Source organism: Biomphalaria glabrata, chromosome 7, assembly GCF_947242115.1.
Source record: "Biomphalaria glabrata chromosome 7, xgBioGlab47.1, whole genome shotgun sequence".
NCBI lineage: Eukaryota > Metazoa > Mollusca > Gastropoda > Planorbidae > Biomphalaria > Biomphalaria glabrata.
In genome coordinates, this window is record NC_074717.1 from 37105582 (window position 1) to 37133488 (window position 27907).

Below are 27907 nucleotides of genomic sequence, written 5' to 3' on the forward strand. Positions count from 1 at the left end.
GTGCATCGAAATTTTATTTCGTTGAATTACAATGTCTGCTAAAAGTTTTTCATCGACCGGCAGACGTGCAGGACCAAGCAGACAGAGCCAGTACTCCAAAATTTCCCAAGACTCTTTCTGCTCCAACGTAACGGTAAAAGATTATAAATAGTCAGCAGACGTCGGCAGACGATGAAGTATTTAAATTAATTGCAGCTCTTTAAAATATTTAAATGTCACTTTAATAAACGTAAAGGTACAATTTTTACGATCTTTGCGCTTGAGGGTGCACATGATGTCAACGCACGTGACTTGTGGTCAGCACGACAGTCAAGCGCCTTTACTCACCGAACGTTTGTCAGGTGCCCAATACATTTAGATGGACACAAGGGCGTCCTGAAAATAACGAAATAAATTCTACTCTTCACCGGGATTCATACCCGAGACTCCAAGGTTCAAAGCCATGCTGTTTAACACTCAGAGACCACGCCACTTAGAAATGACAAATAAACAGTGGTCTTATCTTATATGATACAGACGTTACTTCAAAAAAAAGAAGATGATTACGTCCTACGCGTTATGCATTTAGTCATGCATGTTAACCAATGACTTAAATTCTGCCAAGTCACTGGTTTTCCTGGCTAGCTCAGGCAACCCATTCCATGCTCTAATAGCACTAGGGAAGAAGGAGTGTTTGGTTTGTACAAATTTGTCCTAACATATGGAACGAGGAATGTGCCTTTATCTTTGTGTCTTTCTGAGAATTTTATTTAATTTTGTTTTTGTATTTGAAGATTATGGTTCAGTGTTTTATGTATAATTGCTACTTTACTTTTGCGTCTTCTGTCCTGAAGGCTTTCTAAATTTAGTGATTTTACTAAAAGTGTTACTCTAGTCAAATGTGAATATTCGTTTGTTATGAATCTCTCTGATCTATGTTGTGTCTGTTCCAGTTTCTTAATGTTTTCTTGAGTTGAGGGGTCCCAAACAGAGGATTGTGAACTCTGATAGGCTGATGAGCCTTATTGTTGGTGCTACTTAAGAAAATAAGTTTTGTGATAATCTCTGCATAACAACTAACAACAACCTTCACTTTCCCTAACTAAAGTGAGGAACCCATTAGAGTTGGTTGGACTTAGTCTTAACCGAGATTCGTACCCGGAATCTCTCGGTTCGAAGCTAAGTGTTATACCACTCAGCCACCATGTCTCTCCCGAGGAGGTGAAAATGGACGGCATGAGTTCATAAATATATCTTCTTTTTTCAGTTTGTTGACATCGAGGAAGAATTTCTCCAGGCCGCAGAGTTTGGCGACATCCATCACATGTGCAGGATATTGAAAGAGCATCCTGAGCTGGACACTGAATGCAGTGATGCACTTGGACGGACTGCTCTCAGAATGGCGGTCAAGAATGAACACTTGGAGGCAAGTGTATTACTAGCAACTACGTTTGATAGAATTATCCAGTGGGTCCCCAACTGTGTTCCCTGGAACCCTAGTGTTCGCCTAAAAACTAACTTTTGCTTTTATTTTCGACCGAAGCTAAGAAACACTGCTCTTATTGCACTATAGACCATACTTTTTTTGTGTGTGTTTTGTGTACATAGGGTTAAGGTTTACAGGGTATTTGGGCTAGGGTTTGGGAAAAAATCGCCCCCCCCCCTCTTAAAAGTTCTGGATAGTTCTGGCAGTTCTACTGATTTAAAAAGTTACTTTCAAGTCATATGTTAACTTGGTATATCTTTTGCTGCTAGGCGATGTTGCCAAATCGGAGGTGTGTGGTTCTAGCAGTCTACTCACCTGAGTTCCCTCACATATTCTTTACCTTCTACTCTCGGTTACTACTGGAATTTTCAATGTTGCTATTATATGCTGTTTGTCATGTTTATAAATCAATCAATTTACAACATTTTAAATATCTTTTAATGGACCTCATTCACCAATCGTAAACAAACAACATTTAGCCACGTTGTTCTCTATCTCTTCTATAAACATTACGTAATAAACACAGGCTGTTTCGTGACAGTTTTTTTCCATTGTTTTATTAATATTATCACGTGGCTAAATGTTGTTTGTTTACAATTGGTGAATGAGGCCCATTTTGTAACTTTTCATTGACTTCACTAAACCAAACTCCAAGTGAAAAGCACGGTTACACTTTTGACTTCAGAAACTAACTTAGAGTTATGTCAGATTTGTTATTGTCATTTGTTTTTACAATGCCTTGATATAGAAACATAATGTAACTCTGAGCTATCGTGTTTCGTTATTTAGATTGTAGAATTTCTATTAGAGAGGTCATCTCGTCACCACATCTATGAGGCAGTGCTACAAGCCATCAGTGCCGGACACACGCAGATCGCGGATACTATACTGAAACACAAGAGATACTTGGAGATGTGGAAAGAGAAAAGAAAGTTAGGAGCGACAGGTAAACATTCACCTTTACCTGTGATGATATTTTGTTTTGTGACATATTTAGTGTGGCATTCCCTTGTATTTCCATCGCTTCGTTTGGCGCACTCTCTTCATCCTGCTACTTCTAGTAGACCTTTGTGAGTTATGAGAATTTTATAGTGTGGCATTACCATTGGAAACAGCTTATTTTTTTAGATGTTAAAAAATGTTTCCCATTAGGCTCAAAAGACATTCATATCACATTGGGAAATTCGAATGTGCGATGTGGTCTTAGTGTAACTTACCAATAATGAAGCAGCTTAGTAGTCATTGATTTCTAGTTTTGTGAATTTTATGCTTTCTACAAACGTTGGTTTGAAAACTTGAAAACGTCGTTTCAACATTATGTGATAACTCCTCTAGAATAGTATGCAAAGACATTTCATTGTTATTTCCCTTGGATCATTTCACCTTTTCCAATTTTCTAGCAACCATATTTAAAAGTATTTAATTTTTTTTAGAAACAGATATGAAACTATTTATGTTTTTAACCAATTGGGCACCTAGGACATTGTGCCCACAGTGCATGATAAAGCCTCAGAGGCTTTGATCCGTTAGACTCGAAAATAGTTTGCATTGACGGGGCCAATGACACAAGCTTGGGAAATTATTCTAGAGTACCCAGACTTACAAAGATTGACTTCACCATTTTTTGACAATGGGAAATAAGAAATATATAACGTGGTGACTGAGTGGTTAGACTCGGGATCAAATCTCGTATTTTTAATTTCGGGATTTTTAAGGAGCCTTGGAGTCCACACAACTCTCATGACTACCTGAAACTAGTTAGGGAAAGTAAAGGCGGTTGGTCTTTGTGCTGGCTACATGACACCTTGCTCGTAAACCGTAGGCCATAGAAACAGATGACTTTACATCATCTGTCTCATAGATCGCAAGCTCTGAAAGGGAAAATTTCACTTGACTTGACTTCCAGTAGGCCTACTTTGTTCTATTCAGATGATTTCTACAAAACAGCGTATCCAGATTCTCAGTTCTCACCTGATCTAACTCCTTTGATATTAGCGTCACAGAAGAATCAATATGAAATTGTTCAACTTCTGTTACTTCGAGGTGAAACCATCATAAAACCTCACAAATTCAGTTGCGATTGCCAGGTAGGCTAGCACCAATAACAGATATAAAAGTAAAATAGTTTGTTTAAATCCGATAGATCTAAGACTAGATACATTAATATGTATATATTTTCTTGTATTTTGAATTTAGGAATGTCAGAATAAAATCAAGTTTGACCAGCTTCGTCTGGCCAAGTACAGATTAAATGCTTACAAAGGACTTGCCAGTGAGGCTTACATTTCATTGTCTAGTAAAGATCCAATTTTGACTGCCTTTGAATTGGCCGCTGAACTCAGGAGATTGTCTAGTGTAGAGAAACATTTCAAGGTAATGGGTTTATGACTTTGTCTTCAGGTTTCAATTATTTTGTCAAAATCAATTGTTGATCGCGGTTCTTCAAATCTACTGTAAATAGTTCTCATTTAGCGCAGTGTTCATTAACTTTTAGCGCAGTGTTCATTTACTTTTAGCGCAGTGTTCATTAAATTTACATTAACTTTTAGCGCAGTGTTCATTTACTTTTAGCGCAGTGTTCATTAAATTTACATTAACTTTTAGCGCAGTGTTCATTAACTTTTAGCGCAGTTTTCATTAACCTTTAGCGCAGTGTTCATTAATTTCATAGGTCCTTCCAGTGATAGGGACAATGTACTTGTATTAACTTGTAGAGCCTTAATATTCTTTTTTTTTGTTTGCAAATACAGCGTGAGTACAGAGACCTGGCTGACCAACTGAGTGACTATGTGGTCAAACTACTGGACAGAATCAGGTCACAGAAAGAACTGGAACTGGTTCTCAACAAAACAGGGAAACCTCTGCAAGAAAAATTTGATAGTTTGGCGAGATTTAAACTGGCTTTAAAATATAAAGAGAAAAAGGCAAACACAATGAATACATAAAATACTAGGGGAATTCAATCTACTTGAATGAAATCTAATAGAGAAATTAAATTTACCAGGGAAATTAAATCTACAAGGAGAATTAAATCTACTAAGGGAATTAAATCTACTATGTAGGGGAATTAAATCTACTAGATGAATCAAATCTTCTATGGCAGCGGTTCTCAACCTTTTAGGCTCGGCGACCCCTTTTTACCATCCCCCACTCTACCGCGACCCCCTCACACACACACACACAGCAATATAAGAATAGACATAATCAATCCTTATTTTTCGATGGTCTTAGGCTACCCCTGGCAAATCGTCAATCGACCCCCAAAGGGGTCGCAATTCACAGGTTGAGAACCCCTCTTTTAGGGGAATTAAATTTACCAGGGAAATTAAATCTACATGGGGAGTTAAATTTACTAGGTGATGGGTTCCTTCGATCAATTAAAGGTACTCACTTAAATATTTACTTAGCATACTGAGCAATACAGAATGTCTTAATGTTATTTATAAAAAGCTCATCATATGATAGCACCTTGCCCCTATCTGCATTGCTCACCCAGGTACATTTTGGCTAGAAAAATAAATCTGTACAAATATTTCAAAGTACATAGCTTATACATAATTTTTTATTGCTTAATGCTTTAAATTGCCGGCGTAATAAGGACAACAAGAGTAATTATAATTAACATTAACATATATTTCACCAGTTCATTGCACACCCAAGTTGTCAACAAAGACTGATCAGAAGCTGGTACCATGGGGTCGGGAAACTGGAGCGTGCCAGCTGGCCAGCACGTCTACTTCTGCTGTTACTGTTTGTTATGACGTATCCAGTCCTGGTCCTTCTTCACGTCCTGTTTCCTAACAGCAAGGTCAGTAGACTGGGAGAGTAGGTCACCACTAGTTAGATCGAATGCTATAAACACCATACTTCTTAGCAAATAGGTTTAGTGTCTTGCACTGCACATGAAATGAAAAGGGAGGTAAGAGAATGGATAAGAATTCTAACAGGCATAGCTAATTAAATTGTCCCACCCCTTTCAGATCGTTAGTCTTAAACGCGAACAATTAAAAATGGTACCAGACTTAAACTAATAGCTACTGTGACGATTTACTGCTCCAAGAAACGAACTTTTAATTCTTTGCAAAACTTCATGTCGCATCAGAGACCAATCCTGTGACGATAACGCTTAGCTATATGGTTGACTCAAGACATTTACAACGGCGTAGTCGTACGCTACCTACGTACATAACAAAATAATTATTCTTGACTGCGTACACACAGATCGCAAAGACCCTCTTACGGGGAACAGTACCTGTAAAAAGAAGAATAGGCAGACAGAGAAAACAATGGGAAGACCACATAAACAATTCACGGGCTTGCCATTGAATGACAAAGCAAAAGACAGAGAGGAATGGACAAAGACTACCAACAGTCTTGTGTGGGTGCCCCAATAGACCGACAGACTAAGAAATAAGTGAAAGCGATACCTACACACTTGTATGTTGAATAAGTCTCTCGGATTTTCCTTCAGATTTGAAAACGATTACGTCCTAGCCCACACCTCTCGCAGGATGGCGGGGGAGGGGGGAGGGATGTAAGGGGGGGGCATTCCACACGACCAGGGAGCCATCCACAAATCCCATAGATCTAATTAAAGATATGTACCCGTTATTAGATCAAGCATCGTACATATTTCGAAAATTGAAATTCATTGTCAACTAGCCACGGTGCTTGTAACCTTGCTTTTTGTCAGGACCATTATTGTGACAATTTCGGTTGTTTCCAGGCAGCAAAAATTTTGCAATTTCCTTTCGTGAAGTTCACGTGTCACGCCGTGTCCTTCACCTTGTTCCTGGCCCTCATTATAGTCTCCACCTGGGAGTCATCACAGAGCGTCAGTAAATACATTACCTTTAGAAGTACTTATAACAGGACATACTTTGCCAGGTAAGCTCATCAATTCCAATGTGTAGCTATCAATTTTTGAGATTTTGTAAACATGGAGGGTAATTCATAAATAGTAAATCATTTGGTACATCTGGTGTACAGAATACAAAAGTATTGATAAGAAAGGCATTTTAAAATCAAATAGGCATTTTTTTCTGCGATTTTACTGATTTTCAGCCCAGTATAATCAAAGGTCTAAGCTCTTTTGCTTTGTCTATTTGAAGCACAAAGTAATTTTTACTATTTAGTTGGCACCACATTTCTTCAGAGCTCTTTCTCTTATTTTTCTTTCTTTTTGAATTTAATTATTTAAAACACTTACACTTGTAGACAAAGAATAGATAAGTGTGATTAGCTTTAAGTGTGAAAACCCCCAAACCGTAAAACTGTATTTTCTTTGCATCATAAATGCTGCCCTATCCAGATATTCACATCTCATAGAACAATGTGATGACAGTTTGTACGGAGAAGATTTTCCTTTGAGGCCAAGTCTACCAAGTGTCACTGATATCCTGCTGACATTATGGATCATAGGTAAGTGGAGTCTTAAAACTTTAGCTAGGCTCAAACATGTATATCTTTAGTGAACGGTTGACACAATATATCTATAGTGAAAGGTTGACACAATATATCTTTAGTGAACGGTTGACACAATATATCTTTAGTGAAGCTGACATAACTAAAACTTCAGTGAAGTTGACACATTATATCTTTAGTGGAGGGTTGACACAATATATCTTTAGTGAAGGGTTGACACAATATATCTTTAGTGAAGGGTTGACACAATATATCTTTAGTGAAGGGTTGACACATTATATCTTTAGTGGAGTAAATGCATGACGCGTAGGACGTAATCATCTTCTTTTTTGAAGTAACGTCTGTATTATATAAGATAAGATAAGATATCGTTATTGGAGCTGGCATAACTATATCTTCAGTGTCACAATATATCTTTAATGGAGTTGACACAATATATATTTAGTGGAGTCGACACGATGTATCAACAGTCTTTTCACATAAATATAGTTTAATGGATTTTTGACACATACAGTTAGTAGAGTTAATACGAATATTCCGTTAGTGTGTTTGAGCTACTGTAATTTAAGCATAAAGATTGTAGTACTTATACAGTGGCAAAAGTTACAGTACGTAACATCCCATTTCCTTACCAAGGCCTACCTGATTCTATGAGAATCTTTGATAGTTTTTTCATTTTAAAAATGTTCCTCCTTTCTAGCCAGAGTCTTTTAAGGAAATGAAATACTGAAAAAACTTTGACTAAAATAAATTTTAATGTAGGATTTTGTATAAGTGTTACGTTGCGATAGGGGTAAGAACTTTTTGAACAAACGTGCCTAAGAAAAATCGAAAAAATCTTGGAAGACAACGGCCACCCGCTCCATCAGAACTACGCCAGGTCGTCGCGAAGTGGGCGACTGCTGTCAATCAAAACAAGAACGGAGCGGTACAAAAACTCGTTCGTACCTCACTCGGTCAGACTCTATCACCGCCACTCATTGATCAGGGAACATGAAATGCACCAAGATACCTGTGTGTAGTCACTGAATGAACTCTTTATGTTGTCTGTTGTATTTATGTGTATTTTTCTGTTGTGTTGTCTTTATATGAGAAACGAGTCCTTGTAATCACAACAAATTTCCGTAAGGATCAATAAAGCAGTCTTAGTCTTAGTCTTAGTCTACATATGTGTACATAAAATGCTTGCTGTAAACACATAACAAATCTGTACACACTCTACAGGAATGGTGTGCCAAGAGTGTCACCAGCTCTACCAGTCAGGACTTAGAGAACACATTAGTCTGTACAATCTGATGGACTTCATGTTACTGTGTGCTTACATTGCGACCCTGTCACTGCGATACTGGACAATGTACAAAGTGAGTGTTTGAAGACTGTGAGAGAACTCCTTAGTAGTTCGACAGTTTCAATATTTATACATTTAATGAATAGCAGATGTTAACTTAGCGCCAATTTAAATACAAACAAGCAAAATAAAATAAAAATACAAACAAAGCTTATATAAAAGAAGAACAGCACATTTACAGATATAACAATCAACACTGTAAGATTTATTTCCCTTTTTAAATATCAAACACTTTTATTAATTCCCAATTCATTAATTAATCTTTTTTTTTTTAATTTATTTTGTTTTTTTTTTGTTAAGGACAGGGAATAATTTTGCAAAATATAAACTTGATCCGACACTGGAAAGTGGGAGATATAACGTGTACAAAACGTATACCAGACGGTTAGATAGACAGACAGACAGATTGAGTTGGTATAAGTTTTGTAAAAATAGGCAACAGCCACCATTTTTTTATTTCGTTGCTGTCATCAGTAAGAAAGACATTAGATTACGTATATATATATTCGTAATGGTTGTTGCCCCATCAAAGACTTTTGATTAGGTGTTAAATTATATTGGGGGCTGTCAAAATACAATGTATGTGAGAGATGTCCAAAGTAAGGTATGTTAAAAAAGTGTTTGTGTGTCTGTGTGTTTGGGGGGATTATTACAGAGGAAAAGATGTGTGTCTGTGTGTGGGGGGATTATTACAGAGGAAAAGATGTGTGTCTGGGGGCATTATATGCATATTAAATAGATTTTTTCTCTTAAAAAAACTAAATATTTTTTTTTGTAAATGTTGTAATTAGTATGACAGAACTTGCATAAGAAGCAATACAATTGTAGGAAAAAAAATCTAAAACCGTTTGCATAAACGTGTTAAAAAAACGGTAAATAGTCATCTCCCTTACTAAATAGCCTCTTGTGTCTGTTACTATTAATATTGAAAAGTTGTAAAAATGGTGTATTTTAATGAAAAAACTGCTTGCATAGTTGAGTTTAAAAATTAAAATTAAAATTTTCAGAAAATAAAAAGTGGCCTTTGCATCAGAACTATGAAAGGTCTAAAATATCATGGTGTCACGAGATCTAAACGGGATGGACGGAAGGACGGACGGACAGACATTCGACACAAAATTAATTGCTGAAATATGAACAATATTTTAAAATAGAAATCTACATTAAGAGACTTTCATGATTACATTCTTAGAGCTATTTACATTCTTGGAATCCTTTTTTGCCTCTTTCTGATCTCTGCTTTTTTTTTTTGGGCTCTTGCTTCTTTTTTTGGCCTTTTTTTTAAATAAAAAATATTAAGTAGTAATTAACTTATTAACTTATAATGATAGCAATACAAAATCAGCAATCAAGTGAGGTGGTCAATTGTAGTCAAACTGAATTTCCATTTGATTGGACCAATAAGAATTATCTTATCTTATCTTAGTAATTATGTTTTCAGTTCTACCAAGCTTTGGATGTCCTGAAAAGTGGATCCGAATCGTGTTCAGATATTCGAAGCATATATTGGCTTAATACAGGTAGACGTTAAACATTTGCTTATTGTGCTGCGAATCTATAATGATATTTTAAAAAATATTTGAAATAATACACGCCAAGGACGACTCAGCATTATCTTCATGTTTTATAGTGAAACGTATAGAGAAACTGATGAGACCTACAACATTGGCGTACCTTGACCAGTAATCCACGCTACTTAAAGAAACTAATTGATGGTGGAAGATATAGAACTATGATGATTGATGATGATTAATTACTATTCATAACATTAAACTATTTAGTTTTCCAACTACATTTTCATTTTTGTTAATAAAGATTGCTAAGCGAATAGAAACAAAGCGATACCTGAGGGAGGTCTAAAGACTTGATTGACTTGAGGCGAAATTAAGACAAGTAAAATGACTGACAGTTTTAACAAGTTTTTAAGCTCAATTACTAGATTATCTTTTCCCCTTCTGTTACTTCCAAGATCAGTGTCCGTATGATGTTATGTCCTTTTGCCACCAAAAATTCACATACGTTCTATTAGTTTATTGTTCATCAAACAATTTTGTCAGTAGGAATAAAAAGTAATAAGAGTAAAAATATGACCACAGCACGTGCGTAATAAAAATTTGACCTCATTAATGCTTCTTAGGACTCCTTAAAGTCTGTAGTTAATAATAATAATAATAAAATAATAAATGTGTCTATGTCTTGACTTGTGTACGGTTGATCTACTACAAGGGCTAGGTTTATTTCCCCACATTTCTATTTCCCAGATCGCATCCGTTGGTTGCCCACAGATCCTATTAATGTCTCAGAGAGTTTGTTTGCTCTGGCAAATATCATGAGCTTCTTCCGTATTTCCTATCTCTTGCCAGCCAATGGAATTCTGGGACCTTTGCAAATCTCACTGGGACGAATGTTAAAGGTTAATCTATATTTAGTTATGTCTTTGAGTGCATTTTGTTGTACGCTTAGATGCATATAAGCATAGAATGCACATGTTTTTTCGCTCTTCGCAATTTATGGATCATAAACACCTGTTAAAAAACTGGAATTACTCACTATATAAACTGCATCGTACTCATTCCTTCAGTACTGTACGAAACATAATGAGATCTATATACTTGTCCACTTATTTAAGCAATTCTACATCGCGTCCCAAAAGAGATGGAAGCAACTATCTGTGTGATTTCTTCTCTAGATCAGTGTTTTAATGTAATTGCAAGTACTTACATCTGTCTGCTGACATGGTTTAAAAAATGCTTATTTAAGTGATGTGATCTGTCCAGCAATACAAACAAACATTGTTAATGTCACCTACAAGACACTGATCCATTGCTGTGCAAAACGAAAAACTAAAAAGAGACACTAGAATTGGTGCAAATACTTTAGGGAATTATAGAGTATAAATCATGGGATCATGTCACTCTAGGGTATCTCTTTAGCTGCTTTAGTGGGATGAAGCTGACTTCTGACAATAAAGTACTACAATTTTGTACATCTTCGTCCCTATGTTTAGGACATCGCTAAGTTTGGCGTTTTGTTTGTCCTGGTCATCTTTGCCTTTATGTTGGGTCTTCACAACCTCTACTGGTACTACAGCGACAGGAAAGACATAGAGCTGAACAAAACCTGGCATCCGGCGGACGTGAAGGCTGAGAAACACTTTGGAGAGTAAGATCAAAATTTTAAGTAGTTCGCATCCTTATACAGTTTAGTCTTTTTGTCTTGACTTTTGTCTCCCTCGTGAAACATTGGACTACATCAGGAGACACCAGAGATTAATTTTGTGTTGTTTTTAACCCATAAGTGTCGAAATTCAGGTCCGTTAGAATTGTTTTTCTATTAGCTTTTTTTAAATAGTGGAAAAAATAAAAAATCGTTTCTGCAACGAACCATTTTGAAAATAGTTGGTATCCTTTCATTTAGAAAGACGGTATCGTGTCTACACAGTATCACACCCAGATTTATTCACAAAACAACTGGCTTGAAGTCGCAGTCTCATTGGTCATTATTAGTAAAGTAAAAATTACCTCTTTCAGACCTTGCGATCTATATGGCAGGTGACCCTTCGATTCGAAAGATAATCGTTTTACTACTCAGCCACCAAGACACCTGACGTAATTATTAGCTAAAATAAACTATGATTTTTTGATTATATTGAGTGCCATTTTTACAAAGCTTAAATCAGCTCACTGCCTGTCTGGTAAAGGTTAAAATACGATATTTCTCCCACACCATGTTAGGATCAAGTAATTAATAATAATAATTTTTTTTTTTCGGGGGGGGGGGGTTTGTCTCCTTAGATTACTGTACACGCTATTTCTACCACACCGATACTCGGATCAAGCTTAAACTTTAAACATTTTTTCAATGTACCTAAATATATGAATCAATTAAAAAAGTAGCTAAGCACTTATTCATTTTTTTCGTTGATATCAAAGAAGGGAAATAACTTCTCCATTATTGAGACATATAGTTATAGGTGCGATGTTCTTTCCCTTAGTTAAGCTGTAATTTTAAAAAAAAGAGTATTTTTGAAATTAAATTGGTTGACGGAAAAATGTTTGAAAAAAAAATGTCTAAATGATAACAGCAAAGAACATTTTCACATTCTGCCCTTTTGTATCTCAGCCACTGTTTGAAACATTCCACAACCACCCGTTGTATACATTGATACTAACACAATCTTTGGTCTATCTCTTTACCCAGCGTATTAGCGACATTTCGCACGGTCTTCTGGGCCATGTTTGGGCGCGGGGAGCGCACTGTCGTTGAACTAGGGGAGTACAACGCCCTGACAGAGGACATTGGCTACTTTATCTACGGCGCCTACAACGTTGCTATGGTGACGGTGCTGTTGAACATGTTGATCGCTATGATGACCAGGTCGTTCACGCGGATAGCGGTAAGTGGTCATTTTTACAAAGCTTATATCAACTCACTCTGTCTCTATGGTCAAAAGTTTGTACACACCCAATCTCGGATTAATCAAGCTGAAATTGTGCACAATTATTGCTTTTAGCTGACAACACAAGAATCACTAAACAAAAAATTAACCAATAAGTTAATTAGCTATATGTAATTCATTATTTTGTTCGATCTCTTGAGCAAGGGAAATAAATCGTACTTGACAGATGTGGTAGTATAAGTTGAATTAGTCCCCTAGAGAACTTGAGCCCTGAGTGAACATTTTTATTTTTGCATTCAAGAAACATTCACCAAGATCTTCTATCCTTCCCTGTTCACAACTGATCCAGACAAGTGATAGGATCATAGCGCTAAAAGCTAAACAATAACAATTGGTAACAATATCTATTTATATCGATTTATTACAGATATATTGCGATAGTCACTTGTGTATAGTATACATTATTATATGACTGATCCAAACTAATTTAAACAATGACACTTAATATAAGCTTTACTTTTTTTTGAAGTATTTTTTTTACGTTTTTCTTGTCCAACGGTTCTATGATTCGTTCTAAGTGGGTCATTTTTCAATTGGACTGCTGCCAACTAAGTAGAAATGAAAGAAATTGAGCTACAATTTGAAAAGTATCTCAATGCGTGACAGTTCATCGTCGCACCCATTCTTCTTTAGTAAGGCTAGTTAGTTGCCCATTTTTCAATACCTTTTGAATCATAACCTGAAATTCTAATGTTCGTACAATATTCAATTTATTTTGTGCTACAAACGAAGTGCTTAGAAAATTTGATTCTGCAGCGATGAATAAGTGCCAAAAAAAAAAGGATTATATAGGCAACCTTTAAAAAGAAAAGACTTTAATAATTTAATAATTGTATTTATAAAGCGCTATTTTGATGGCCTACTGTTAATGAGGTTGTGTGGCCAGTACTAGGGCCATCCTGAAGTAGAGAACGTCAACTGCGGAGTAACGCAAAAAAAATAAATAAAATTGACACACTAGAGGCCAAAACACCAAAAAAAGGCAAAATGAAGGGATGAAAGAATTGAAAGCACGATGGAAGAGCAAGGGTCATTTAAATTTAGACGTCAAGAGGTCATAATCGACTATAATTATAGTGGAGCACCTCAGCCCCCCGTTCTGAAAGATAGTTCGGACTTTGTTTTGGTTACATACTCTATGTCTGTGTTACATTATACAAACTATGTACTGTCTCCTGCTGTAGGAGGACTCTGACAGAGAGTGGAAGTTTGCCCGTAGCACACTGTATATGGACTACATCGGACATGGGTCAACACTGCCCCCACCACTAAATCTATTGACTGTACCCAAAGCCATAGTAAAGATCATCACTGACACATGTGAGGAGGAGCAACACACAGTTCCATCAGGTCAGTAACACTAACATTTGGAACATTAAGCGATCATTGGCATTTTAACCTTCGCATATATTTTATTAATTCTTCTACCTTAGCATAAAAGTTATCAATTGTGCTTTATGACTCGAGATGTACTGCCACTATGCCAGATTTACTGCCACTATGCTATGTGTACTGCCACTATGCTAGGTGTACTGCCACTATGCTATGTGTACTGCCACTATGCTAGGTGTACTGCCACTATGCTATGTGTACTGCCACTATGCTAGGTGTACTGCCACTATGCTATGTGTACTGCCACTATGCTAGGTGTACTGCCACTATGCTAAATGTACTGCCAGTGGCTGCCACTATGCTAGGTGTACTGCCACTATGCTAGGTGTACTGCCACTATACTAGGTGTACTGCCACTATGCTATGTGTACTGCCACTATGCTATGTGTACTGCCACTATGCTAGGTGTACTGCCACTATGCTATGTGTACTGCCACTATGCTAGGTGTACTGCCACTATGCTAAATGTACTGCCAGTGGCTGCCACTATACTAGGTGTACTGCCACTATGCTAGGTGTACTGCCACTATGCTAGGTGTACTGCCACTATACTATGTGTACTGCCACTATGCTAGGTGTACTGCCACTATGCTAGGTGTAATGCCACTATGCTAGGTGTACTGCCACTATACTAGGTGTACTGCCACTATGCTATGTGTACTGCCACTATGCTAGGTGTACTGCCACTATGCTATGTGTACTGCCACTATGCTAGGTGTACTGCCACTATGCTAAATGTACTGCCAGTGGCTACCACTATGCTAGGTGTACTGCCACTATGCTAGGTGTACTGCCACTATACTAGGTGTACTGCCACTATGCTAGGTGTACTGCCACTATGCTAGGTGTACTGCCACTATGCTAGGTGTAATGTCACTATGCTAGGTGTACTGCCACTATACTAGGTGTACTGCCACTATGCTAGGTGTACTGCCACTATGCTAGGTGTACTGTCACTATGCTAGGTGTACTGCCACTATGCTAGGTGTACTGCCACTATGCTAAATGTACTGCCAGTGGCTGCCACTATGCTAGGTGTACTGCCACTATGCTAGGTGTACTGCCACTATGCTATGTGTACTGTCACTATGCTGAATGTACTGCCAGTGGCTGCCACTATGCTAGGTGTACTGCCACTATGCTAGGTGTACTGCCACTATGCTAGGTGTACTGCCACTATGCTAAATGTACTGCCAGTGGCTGCCACTATGCTAGGTGTACTGCCACTATGCTAGGTGTACTGCCACTATGCTAGGTGTACTGCCACTATGCTAAATGTACTGCCAGTGGCTGCCACTATGCTAGGTGTAATGCCACTATGCTAGGTGTACTGCCACTATGCTAAATGTACTGCCAGTGGCTGCCACTATGCTAGGTGTACTGCCACTATGCTAGGTGTACTGCCACTATGCTATGTGTACTGTCACTATGCTGAATGTACTGCCAGTGGCTGCCACTATGCTAGGTGTACTGCCACTATGCTAGGTGTACTGCCACTATGCTAGGTGTACTGCCACTATGCTAAATGTACTGCCAGTGGCTGCCACTATGCTAGGTGTACTGCCACTATGCTAGGTGTACTGCCACTATGCTAGGTGTACTGCCACTATGCTAAATGTACTGCCAGTGGCTGCCACTATGCTAGGTGTAATGCCACTATGCTAGGTGTACTGCCACTATGCTAAATGTACTGCCAGTGGCTGCCACTATGTTAGGTGTACTGCCACTATGCTGAATGTACTGCCAGTGGCTGCCACTATGCTAGGTGTACTGCCACTATGCTAGGTGTACTGCCACTATGCTAGGTGTACTGCCACTATGCTAGGTGTACTGCCACTATGCTAAATGTACTGCCAGTGGCTGCCACTATGCTAGGTGTAATGCCACTATGCTAGGTGTAATGCCACTATGCTAGGTGTACTGCCACTATGCTAAATGTACTGCCAGTGGCTGCCACTATGTTAGGTGTACTGCCACTATGCTGAATGTACTGCCAGTGGCTGCCACTATGTTAGGTGTACTGCCACTATGCTAAATGTACTGCCAGTGGCTGCCACTATGCTAGGTGTACTGACACTATGCTAGATAGCAGTAGTGTACTGCCTTGTCCGATATCACAAACAAAATAATTAATTGCCAATATTTAATTAACTAGATCTAATTGGTTATTTTTTAAATTGATTCTTGTTTTGTCAGGTACAAAAAAAATCGTTTCAAAATTTCAACTTGATTCAGAGAGTGGGTGTGGGATGTATGTTGATTTTTTGTAACAGACAGAGTGAGTTATTATGAGCTTTGAAAAAATGTACACATGTAATTCGTTTTTACATAAAGAGCCGTGTTATAAGTCTTACACGAAACAAAAGTTTTAAGTCCAAATCCAAATTTACTAAAAATATAGTAGGAAGACTTCTCATTCTGTATAGAAACGATTCGGCCAAGTTTACTTTTGTGAATTTCATAGTTTTAATATTTTCATATTTGTGACAAGGGTAAGCAAGAAGTACTAAAAGAAGGGATCGAATTGTAGGGTTTTCTCCCTTCTTACGTCAAGTTAGGGTGAAACATGTCTTTTGCTGTTCTAACCAATAAAGTCAGATGGGAAAAAGTCAAAGATATAGATATAAAATGACAATGTACAAACTATTGAACACGTCACTAAAATGTTGTCAGTAGGAGGCAACTGTTGTGCCTGTAAAGTGTGTCCTGCCTGTTGGTGCTGAAGTGTCTACTGTGGTGTCTGATGTCGTGTCTAACGTCGTGTCCAATGCCGTGTCTACTGTGGAGTCTGATGTGGTGTCTAATGTCGTGGGTGAAGATCAAATCTTGAGTACAGAAGACGCTGCTGTTTTGAAAAGTGAAGGTCTTAAGGCAGCACTTCTGGAGACGACTTTTCTATTTGTCTTCAGAATCTACACAAACGTTTTCTCTAAAAACGAAACATTTTCATGAAATCTTTGTGTTTGTCCGGCTCTAGCTCCTGTAATAGAACAAGAAGAGTCCAGCGTGTTGAGCATATTTCCAACATTCAGACACGACGTCAAAGAAAAAACTCTTGGAGTAAGTTTTATCTATAATTATCTTTCTATCTCTATCTCTATCTTTATCTCTATCTTTATCTCTATCTTTATCTTTATCTCTATCTTTATCTCTACTTTTATCTATCTCTCTTTATCTTTAACCTATCATTTTGTCTACTTTTACTAACTACTGTGTCTTGTTTACAAAGTCTCAAAGGTTAAAATTACGAACTCTTGACAATTTTCAGCCAATCATCCAATGGGACAAATAATTGAATGGCTTATATACTGACCTATTGATTTATTAAGATATTTTCTCATTTTTGAATATTTTATTCTACAAAAAAAAAAAAAAAAAAAAAAACAATAACAGAATAGTCGTCCAAGAGATTCGCAGTGCCCGTGCTTCGCATTCATATTGGAAAACTGACCAGGAATTGTTTCCCCACCCCCCACCCCCAGAACTTTTCCCTAAACAGGAGCCTAAGAAGCTTAATTCTTTTATCACAAAGCTTTTCAGATTTTTTACATAAAAACATTTCCTATAGAATAGCAAAGAATTCTAAAATATGGTAAACCTCCAATATATGAGCATCCCTATTTTCATATTTTAAATTCAAATATTTGGAAGCATTTAGAAATGCTATAGACCGGTGATGCCCAACCTAATTCGACCTGCGGCCATTTTCATTTCCAACGCTCGTGTTGCGGGCCACATGACCGAAAAGGTACAAAAACGAAATGAAATCGACCTGAAACTATTTGATTAGAAACTTACATTAATTAATGAGACATTGGAAGTTTATCTTTTTTACGCGTCAGTAAGTGGCTTCTTTTCTCTATTTAAAATGTGAGAAACATTGTAGCTAGCCTTACCACCGACTCATTTTCTTGTTTCTTTTTGGTAAATATTCCCATCAATCCTCCAATCTCTAGACGTAGTTGAACAATCTTTTATTCACTGCTCAAACCAAGAATGCCGTCATATTTGTTTCATAATGCCGTTATATATGTTTTTTTTTTTTAAAGAACCACACTTTCTTTACAAATTAAATATTTTGGCTAATTATCATGTTCCACAAAGAAGTAAAGATCCGTTCACTTTTCCTGGTAGATTCTACATTCAGAGTCCCATTTCAGAAACACACAAGTGTTAATTAAAGGTTTATAGTGAGAGCCCTAAAGTAGGAAAAGATGCATTTTCAACCTTTTTTTTTTATGAAGGGGGAGATTTTCTACATTTTGTTCTGACGTTTCGGCGGGACGGATTTCGTCCGCGGGCCGTATTTTGGGCATCACTACTATAGACGTTCATTAAATTATGATTAAGTAGCTCTAATTCAAAAGAATTCCTTTATCATGTAAAAATAAAATGTCAATGCAGAAAATCATCCAGAAAGAGTTACAGACGATGTCGCCTACGCTGGACGAAGGCACTGACCTTCCAGTCTCTTATGAACCGTCTCCCAACATAGCCAGACGTCTTCAACTGGTCAACATGCTTGAAGAATCAGAGAAACTCACCTACCAGGTAACATTAGTGAACTCGGTCAGATAGATTATAGAGCAGTTGAGCATGACGTGATACAAGTAGCCCGTCTAATAGATTATAAGGAATAAAGTGATACAAGTAGCCCGTCTGATAGATTCTAAGGAATAAAGTGATACAAGTAGCCCGTCTGATAGATTCTAAGGAATAAAGTGATACAAGTAGACCGTCTGATAGATTCTAAGGAATAAAGTGATACAAGTAGCCCGTCTGATAGATTCTAAGGAATAAAGTGATACAAGTAGCCCGTCTGATAGATTCTAAGGAATAAAGTGATACAAGTAGACCGTCTGATAGATTCTAAGGAATAAAGTGATACAAGTAGCCTGTCTAATAGATTCTACAGAATAACGTGATACAAGTAGCCCGTCTGATAGATTATAAGGAATAAAGTGATACAAGTAGCCCGTCTGATAGATTCTAAGGAATAAAGTGATACAAGTAGCCCGTCTGATAGATTCTAAGGAATAAAGTGATACAAGTAGACCGTCTGATAGATTCTAAGGAATAAAGTGATACAAGTAGCCTGTCTGATAGATTCTACGGAATAAAGTGATACAAGTAGCTGAAGTAGCCCGTCTGATAGATTCTAAGGAATAAAGTGATACAAGTAGCCCGTCTAATAGATTCACTAGAATAACGTGTTACAAGTAGCCCGTCTGATAGATTCTAAGGAATAAAGTGATACAAGTAGCCCGTCTGATAGATTCTAAGGAATAAAGTGATACAAGTAGCCCGTCTGATAGATTCTAAGGAATAAAGTGATACAAGTAGCCCGTCTGATAGATTCTAAGGAATAAAGTGATACAAGTAGCCCGTCTGATAGATTCTAAGGAATAAAGTGATACAAGTAGCCCGTCTGATAGATTCTAAGGAATAAAGTGATACAAGTAGCCCGTCTGATAGATTATAAGGAATAAAGTGATACAAGTAGCCCGTCTGATAGATTCTAAGGAATAAAGTGATACAAGTAGCCCGTCTGATAGATTCTAAGGAATAAAGTGATACAAGTAGCCCGTCTGATAGATTATAAAGAATAAAGTGATACAAGTAGCCCGTCTGATAGATTCTAAGGAATAAAGTGATACAAGTAGCCCGTCTAATAGATTCACTAGAATAACGTGTTACAAGTAGCCCGTCTGATAGATTCTAAGGAATAAAGTGATACAAGTAGCCCGTCTGATAGATTCTAAGGAATAAAGTGATACAAGTAGCCCGTCTGATAGATTCTAAGGAATAAAGTGATACAAGTAGCCCGTCTGATAGATTCTAAGGAATAAAGTGATACAAGTAGCCCGTCTGATAGATTCTAAGGAATAAAGTGATACAAGTAGCCCGTCTGATAGATTCTAAGGAATAAAGTGATACAAGTAGCCCGTCTGATAGATTATAAGGAATAAAGTGATACAAGTAGCCCGTCTGATAGATTCTAAGGAATAAAGTGATACAAGTAGCCCGTCTGATAGATTCTAAGGAATAAAGTGATACAAGTAGACCGTCTGATAGATTCTACGGAATAAGTGATACAAGTAGCCCGTCTGATAGATTCTACGGAATAAGTGATACAAGTAGCCCGTCTGATAGATTCTAAGGAATAAAGTGATACAAGTAGCCCGTCTGATAGATTCTAGAGTTTGCGTTATGAGAGTAGTCTGATCAATAGATTATAAAATAGGCGTGATAAAAGTAGTCCTTCAGATGTCTATTACAGAATTTGATTGTTGAAAGAAGCTTTATTTGTAATCCTGAATAATTTATTATTACCTTTTTACTTTCTTTAGTAGAGCGCGTCTTTCATGCTAGACTTTTCTAGAGCATGGTTAGTGCCTTTGCGGGGGGGGGGGGGGGGGGGAAGAGGGTTATGAGAATGTTCCCTAGCTGTATTTAGGCGTTCAACACAACTATAAAAGAACGTTGTACTGTGACACTGGTCGCTAAACACCCTATTGTAACGCTGTAAAGACTATTGAACTTAATAAATGAAAGACTATTGTCTAATTTTACAAGTTTTTATTTTTAAAGCGTATTACCTCGTATGGTGTTAAAAACAAATATAGATTGTCAAGGCTATTACCTTTCGATGCAGTCAGTTAATAAATAGGGTCATAAATGAATCAGCCTGTTAGCATAAATCAGGTTCTAATTCAAACAAACTAGTAGACTATCATATTGTAGATTTCTGACTTTATGTTTATACTAAGTAACTTTAAAAAATTTTTTTTTTCTACAAACTGTTCAATAGTTCTATGTTTAGAACGCTAGAGTGTATTGTTTAAACAAGTCACATTTCTGTACAAGCTGAGATCAGTTTGTGTGTTTGGAGAGTCACGATTAGCTCAAACTGTAAACGCAGAGTAACAAATATCCTAAGGCTTTGTCTGGTGTCTGATTTCTGATGATTTACTGCTTTAGTATAGAGTCATATAGCTTCATATAGCTTATCATTTTTAAACCTCCTTTTCTAATTAAAAAAAATACATCCCACGCAGATATTGATGTAGTCGCTCTTGCTAAATAGAGACGCAAACTTAACTATTTCTTTGACGTCTCTGGCTAATTCAGGCAACCTGTTGTTTGCTAGAATGTGGCTTGAAAAGAGGACGTTTTAATGTTGTTGTTTTTTTCTTTGCTCATGGATAACAAAATAAAAGTATTTAATTAGATGGCGTTTGTATTTATGAAAGTAACTTATACTGCCTGGTGCTTCATTAGCTGTCTACATCCCTTAGTGCTAGCTCACTGTTTGGCATCTGAACTTTGACATCTGAACTTCTTTGACACCTGCACTTGTTTGAAATCGTCCACGGCAAAAACTAGAAACATTTTTTTTTTTTAAGGAAAAATACTGAAAAATAGAAAAAAAAAGAGAATGATAGGTTTACTTAATCAAAAAGTATAGAAACGTATATTTGAAAAGAACAGTCGATAAAGATTCTCTTTTTTTGGTGTGTCTGTGTGGGGTAGGGGGGTCAAAGAAGCAAATCTCTGTCACTATCAGCAAAAATATACTATATAGTTGATATTTTTAATCGTCTAAAATCTATTTTCTTGCACTAGTATTGAACTGTGATTATCTGGACTTGATGCCACAATGTGGATAGCAGAATTGTAGTCATGATTTCCGGTTTCGGCTAATTAAAAAGTCAGCTCTTTGTCACAGCCACGTGTTCCTTGGAACGTCCATCATGGAGTGTCCCGAACATTCGAACATAAATTTTAGATTTGAATCTGTCTCGCTGACGTGTGGTAGAAATAATATTTTAAGAGTACATCAATTTTAACATTGGAACAAACAAAAAACAAAGAAGACATTCGCAGTGTATCGTGTATTAATAATATATTGATTTCATCTGCTAATTGGATGCTGACACCAGAGCTCAAAACTCTTTATTAGCTCATTATTTGTTGAGTATTTGTTACCTTTTTGTATACAGTTGAGTTCAATATCTGATATAATTATATATATTATATATATACATATATATATATTTGTTGTTTTTTTTTTCGTCTCAGCAAACGATGCAAAGGATTGTCCAGAGATACATATTTGATATTCAGAGAGAAGCAGAAGTGACAGAAGGTCGGTGTGATAGAATCTGATATTGTCCCAGAAAGTATGTCACTAAGAATGGATGTTCATCTGTATGAGCTCACAATATGGCGTCCTTTGGGACAACTGTATAAGTGCAGAGCAGTTTGTGTTTTTCAAAATATTAATTTCAAATATGTGCTGATTTTGGGTCGAGACAGTGTCCACATTGTACTGCTAACTATACATTACTAAGAAAAGCCTTGTTGTTGCCATTGAATAAGATAATAATAATTTTAAACTATTTCTTGTTGGATAAAGATGGTTGAGGGCTAGAGAGCATTTTTAAAAATTACATCCAAACCTAGGAGAAACATTAATAAGAAAAACATTAATAAGAAAAACATTAATAATACTTTAAAAAACAAATACAATAACTCCTTTTTAAAATTATAGAGTGATTATTTTTCTCTTAAAAATTAATAAATATAGATTAAAAAACAATGAACAATTTATTTCTACCCCGCCCCCTCCCCCTTTCCCGGACTAAGAATCCTGGTTAAGCGAATGTATAGATCTCGTACACTTTATACTATTCCAACGATAACCATTTAGATCTAGACTTAAAAGACAATGCGCACAATTTTCCTGAATTTTAATTTAATATCAGGTGACCGAGCCTCGCTCGGATGAATAATTTGTTAAGGAAGGATATATACCCGAAGTCATTTTGAGAATATTTTTGTACCAGGTGGCCGAACCTCGGTCAGTTAAATTATTTCGGAAGGTTATATACCCGAAGTCATTTTGGGAATATTCTTGTAATTACGAAAATGAACGATCGGATAAAGACTACTAATCTGAAGAGTTGTTTTAGTGTTCTGTTAGTTCTAATTGTAGGCCTAATTGAACATGTCGATTAAATTTAATTCACCAGCAAAATAATAATAATAATAAGGCTTGTCTTAGAGTCCGAAAATTAATGAGGATTGCAGCTGTGACCTACATATCTTGCCACATCCAAGGCAAGCATAACCATTGTCCGCGGTGCTCGATTAAGATTTTCTTTTAGCGTCTGCGTCTGTCCACGGCAGCAAATTTTCTTTTGGTCTCAAATGTGTATCCGCGGCCTTTGTATAGAGGGAATTCTTTAAGTCCGAAAGTTACGCTGGACAGAGCAGTATCCTGTATGGGAGACGAATCTCAGACGAACGCATGCCAAAGGCAGTCTTTTTTGGTGAGCTAAAAAGTGGTCGACGTAACACCGAAACCCTTTAAAAGACCAGCTTATGGCGCAAACTTGACTTTCCTGACATAGAAGAGAGCACATGGTTGCATGCAACCTCAGAACGAGACAGCTGGAGGTCAGCAGCAAAATAAACAACTTATTAAGCACTTAAAACACAATAACTAATCATATATCGGCACATTTAATTTCATTACTTTTCTTTCATAGTTCTATAATAAATCAATCCACAATAAGATGGTGCGCAAATGTTTAATTAGGTCTAATGGTTCTTTAAAACTCGTTCTTGTTTGCAAAGAAATATTTTAGTGTACTGCGATAAGCCTAGTGACGTAAGCAGCGTTTTTCCCGTTTACGTCATGGAAAATTTTCATTCATAAAACATTCTAGCCAAAATTAATTTTTCGATAATGAGGCATTTTCAAACCGATATAACGGTCGACCTCGAGTTTTCCCAATGTGGCCAATGAGTTGAGAATTTTTTTCTCACTAATATGCACATACCTTGAAATTTTAAAGAAAATCGTTAGAGCCGTTTTTGAAATAAAATTTATATATATATATAAATAATATCAGGTGACCGAGCCTCGCTCGGATGAATAATTTGTTAAGGAAGGATATATACCCGAAGTGATTTTGAGAATATTTTTGTACCAGGTGGCCGAACCTCGCTCTGTTAAATAATTTCGGAAGGTTATATACCCGAAGTCATTTTGGGAATATTCTTGTAATTACGAAAATGAACGATTGGATAAAGACTACTAATCTGAAGAGTTGTTTTAGTGTTCTGTTAGTTCTAATTGTAGGCCTAATTGTACATGTCGATTAAATTTAAAGTCTTTTAAGTCCTCCTATAGTCTAGACAAACTACAGCTCACGTCCGTCTTATAGTTTTACAATCCATCTTTTGCGTAAAACTATTGTAGGCTTACTATTACTGGAAGAAAGTCTTTGCAATGTAACTTCTCTACGTTATAGGGTAAAACATGCACTTAGTGACAAAGTAAAATGGCGCATTTTTTCTTATTAGACTTAAATCATGGCATTAGTTTTCTAAAGAAACGTTTCCGTGGGGCACATCTGTTACGCCAAACAATATGCTCGTTACCCATACGTGTTACGTGCCCTGCCCAGCCTGACTGTCGGACTATAGGAAGTTCATACCGGCTTTTGCCATCCATCCATCCTAGTGGTGCTATGGCCTGCTTTTACACATCCATCCATTCAGATCTCTCCTGGCCCTAACTCCAAGCTTTTTACCGAGGTTTATAGTTAAATCAAAAGAGGCTGCAGTGTACGCAAACTCGTTGACCGCTAGATGGATATTATGTTTAGTGTGAGCAAGTAAGACGTAGAGAAGCTGTGTTATGACCATTTCCTTTGTTTTGGTACAGGAGAGGTAGACACTGAAGCATGAACACATGGTAATAATTCACCAGCAAAATAATAATAATAATAAGGCTTGTCTTAGAGTCCGAAAATTAATGAGGATTGCAGCTGTGACCTACATATCTTGCCCATCCAGGGCAAGCATAACCATTGTCCGCGATGCTCGATTAAGATTTTCTTTTAGCGTCTGCGTCTGTCCTCGGCAGCAAATTTTCTTTTGGTCTCAAATGTGTATCCGCGGCTTTTGTATAGAGGGAATTCTTTAAGTCCGACAGTTACGCTGGACAGAGCAGTATCCTGTATGGGAGACGAATCTCAGACGAACGCATGCCAAAGGCAGTCTTTTTTGGTGAGCTAAAAAGTGGTCGACGTAACACCGAAACCCTTAAAAGACCAGCTTATGGCGCAAACTTGACTTAGCTGACATAGAAGAGAGCACATGGTTGCATGCAACCTCAGAACGAGACAGCTGGAGGTCACCAGCAAAATAAACAACAAAGTACAAGGTATCTACACCGCTCTACACAATTAAAGTATAAACAACTTATTAAGCACTTAAAACACAATAACTAATCATATATCGGCACATTTAATTTCATTACTTTTCTTTCATAGTTCTATAATAAATCAATCTACAGTAAGATGGTGCGCAAATGTTTAATTAGGTCTATTGATCCTTTAAAACTCGTTCTTCTTTGCAAAGAAATATTTTAGTATACTGCGGTAAGCCTAGTGACGTAAGCAGCGTTTTTCCCGTTTACGTCATGGAAAATTTTCATTCATAAAACATTCTAGCCAAAATTAATTTTTCGATAATGAGGCATTTTCAAACTGATATAACGGTCGACCTCGAGTTTTCCCGATGTGGCCAATGAGTTGAGAATTTTTTTCTCACTAATATGCACATACCTTGAAATTTTAAAGAAAATCGTTAGAGCCGTTTTCGAAATAAAATTTATATATATATATAAATATAAATATATATACATACATACATACAAGAATTGCTCGCTTAAGAGTATAGGATATATACATACATACATACATACAAGAATTGCTCGCTTAAGAGTATAGGATTAAATTCTTGAATCAATAAGGCCTTGCATTCCGAAAGCGATAGTCCTTACAAGAACGCGATAGTCCTTACAAGAACGCGATAGTCCTTACAAGAATGCGATAGTCCTTACAAGAACGCGATAGTCCTTACAAGAATGCGATAGTCCTTACAAGAATGCGATAGTCCTTACAAGAACGCGATAGTCCTTACAAGAATGCGATAGTCCTTACAAGAACGCGATAGTCCTTACAAGAATGCGATAGTCCTTACAAGAACGCGATAGTCCTTACAAGAATGCGATAGTCCTTACAAGAACGCGATAGTCCTTACAAGAACGCGATAGTCCTTACAAGAATGCGATAGTCCTTACAAGAACGCGATAGTCCTTACAAGAATGCGATAGTCCTTACAAGAACGCGATAGTCCTTACAAGAATGCGATAGTCCTTACAAGAACGCGATAGTCCTTACAAGAATGCGATAGTCCTTACAAGAACGCGATAGTCCTTACAAGAACGCGATAGTCCTTACAAGAACGCGATAGTCCTTACAAGAACGCGATAGTCCTTACAAAACCGATGTTGCATCTAAACATAGAACCATAGATATAGATCTCTAGACTAATTTAAATCTATTTCATTGTATCACTTAAAAAATGATAACCGTCAAACTAGAGTTTCCCCCCGTGTGGCCAACGAGCTAGTAATTCTTTTCTCAGCGATATTCATAAACAGCCAAATTTCTAGAGAAATCGTTAGAGCCGCTTTTGAGATCAGCGTTCAGGTCCCTCCACCCTCCATGAAGTTCTGACTTGAATATTTTAAAAATGCTCTGGGCGTATTTTCGGCATTGCAGTTAGAAAGAACTCCCCCCCCACACACACACACACAACGTGACATTAAATACAACTCGTATGTTTATCCACCATGTACTACATGGGCGTAGCCAGTTTTTTTTTTTTTTGGGGGGGGGGGGTTGAAGAGGAAAGGCGGTTGGTCGTTGTGGTGGCCACATGACACCCTTGTTAACCGTAAGCCACAGAAACAGATGACCTATAGACCACAAGGTCTGAAAGGGGAACTTTACTTTTATATATATATATATACACTTCCATCCATGGAGTATTTTGTTAACGAGGTCACTGACCGCTGTGGCGGCTTGTTGTTGACGGCCGTTGACTTGTAGCACCAAACTGCTGGTAGACAACTAAACCTCTGTATTATACCGTAACTTGTAAAACTTTAATTGACTTGAATAACTTCTTTTGTGAGCAAAACTAAATAGAACGTGTATTACTCTGTTACAAATATTCAACTTGAGAGCAAATGAAATCAATGTGGTGGACTTTAGTAAAACTATAAACAATTTGAACAGAATCTAACTCAGCACAATACCACGTCTGTTCGGTCTGGCCTTCTGGAGTTGTCTGTCCTACGTTAGGCTACCTACGACCTCTGACGACAATGCCACTTGTCTTGCATCATTCTCAACCAATCACTAGCCTTTTCCCACAGTCACCATAGAAACACATTTACTTTACAACACGGCTATATGATAGGCCTACTGTTAAGCGGCTAACAAGCTTATAATCTGGGAAACTTCAAATAACCTAAGCTGAACACGGACTTTGATTATTTCTAGATGACTTTGAGGAGATCAAGAAAGACATTTCAAGATTTAGATTCGATCTGGACAATCAGCTTGTACTGTCCGCCAGTGTCCAGGAAGAACTTAAACAACGGATTCTTGAAGTGAGAAAAGAATTTCAGGTACAACTTTTCCTAACTGCAGACATTTATTACATTTAAATAGATGTAAAAAGATCTGTCTCCTTTAAGCGATTTTTACTCTGTAATAAATTCATCTCTTTCACAGAAACTTACTCAAGACTGTAAATTGACAAAAGGGAAGTAAGCAAATGAAACTATCTACGCAAGGAAGATAACCATTAAAAATATAAACTTCACATTAAGAGATTATTGTTAAAATCTTGACTTCATCTTGATATGACTAAACCTATTTTTCTATGG

The 27907-nt window shown here is 37.1% G+C and overlaps 1 protein-coding gene across 1 annotated transcript; it reads left to right on the plus strand.

Annotated features, from left to right (window-relative positions):
• On the plus strand, positions 1 to 27851 carry LOC106059690 (short transient receptor potential channel 7-like). The gene is made up of 20 exons (XM_056034380.1): positions 1 to 133; positions 1247 to 1405; positions 2255 to 2411; positions 3395 to 3552; positions 3662 to 3838; positions 4216 to 4389; positions 5109 to 5273; positions 6192 to 6352; positions 6777 to 6886; positions 8114 to 8250; positions 9679 to 9757; positions 10499 to 10650; positions 11245 to 11399; positions 12438 to 12633; positions 13881 to 14046; positions 17066 to 17148; positions 18493 to 18639; positions 22171 to 22237; positions 27519 to 27646; positions 27753 to 27851. Exons 1-20 carry the CDS (start codon positions 32 to 34, stop codon positions 27789 to 27791), a joined length of 2712 nt encoding a protein of 903 aa, XP_055890355.1. The 5' UTR covers positions 1 to 31; the 3' UTR covers positions 27792 to 27851.
• The last annotated feature ends 56 nt before the right edge of the window (positions 27852 to 27907 follow it).

Excerpts from the sequence above, each read along its gene's own strand:
- LOC106059690 (XM_056034380.1), top strand. The coding sequence starts at position 32 with ATGTCTGCTAAAAGTTTTTCATCGACCGGCAGACGTGCAGGACCAAGC. Across the intron at positions 8,251-9,678 it reads GATACTGGACAATGTACAAA|TTCTACCAAGCTTTGGATGT; the intron begins GTGAGTGTTTGA and ends TTATGTTTTCAG. Across the intron at positions 9,758-10,498 it reads CATATATTGGCTTAATACAG|ATCGCATCCGTTGGTTGCCC; the intron begins GTAGACGTTAAA and ends TCTATTTCCCAG.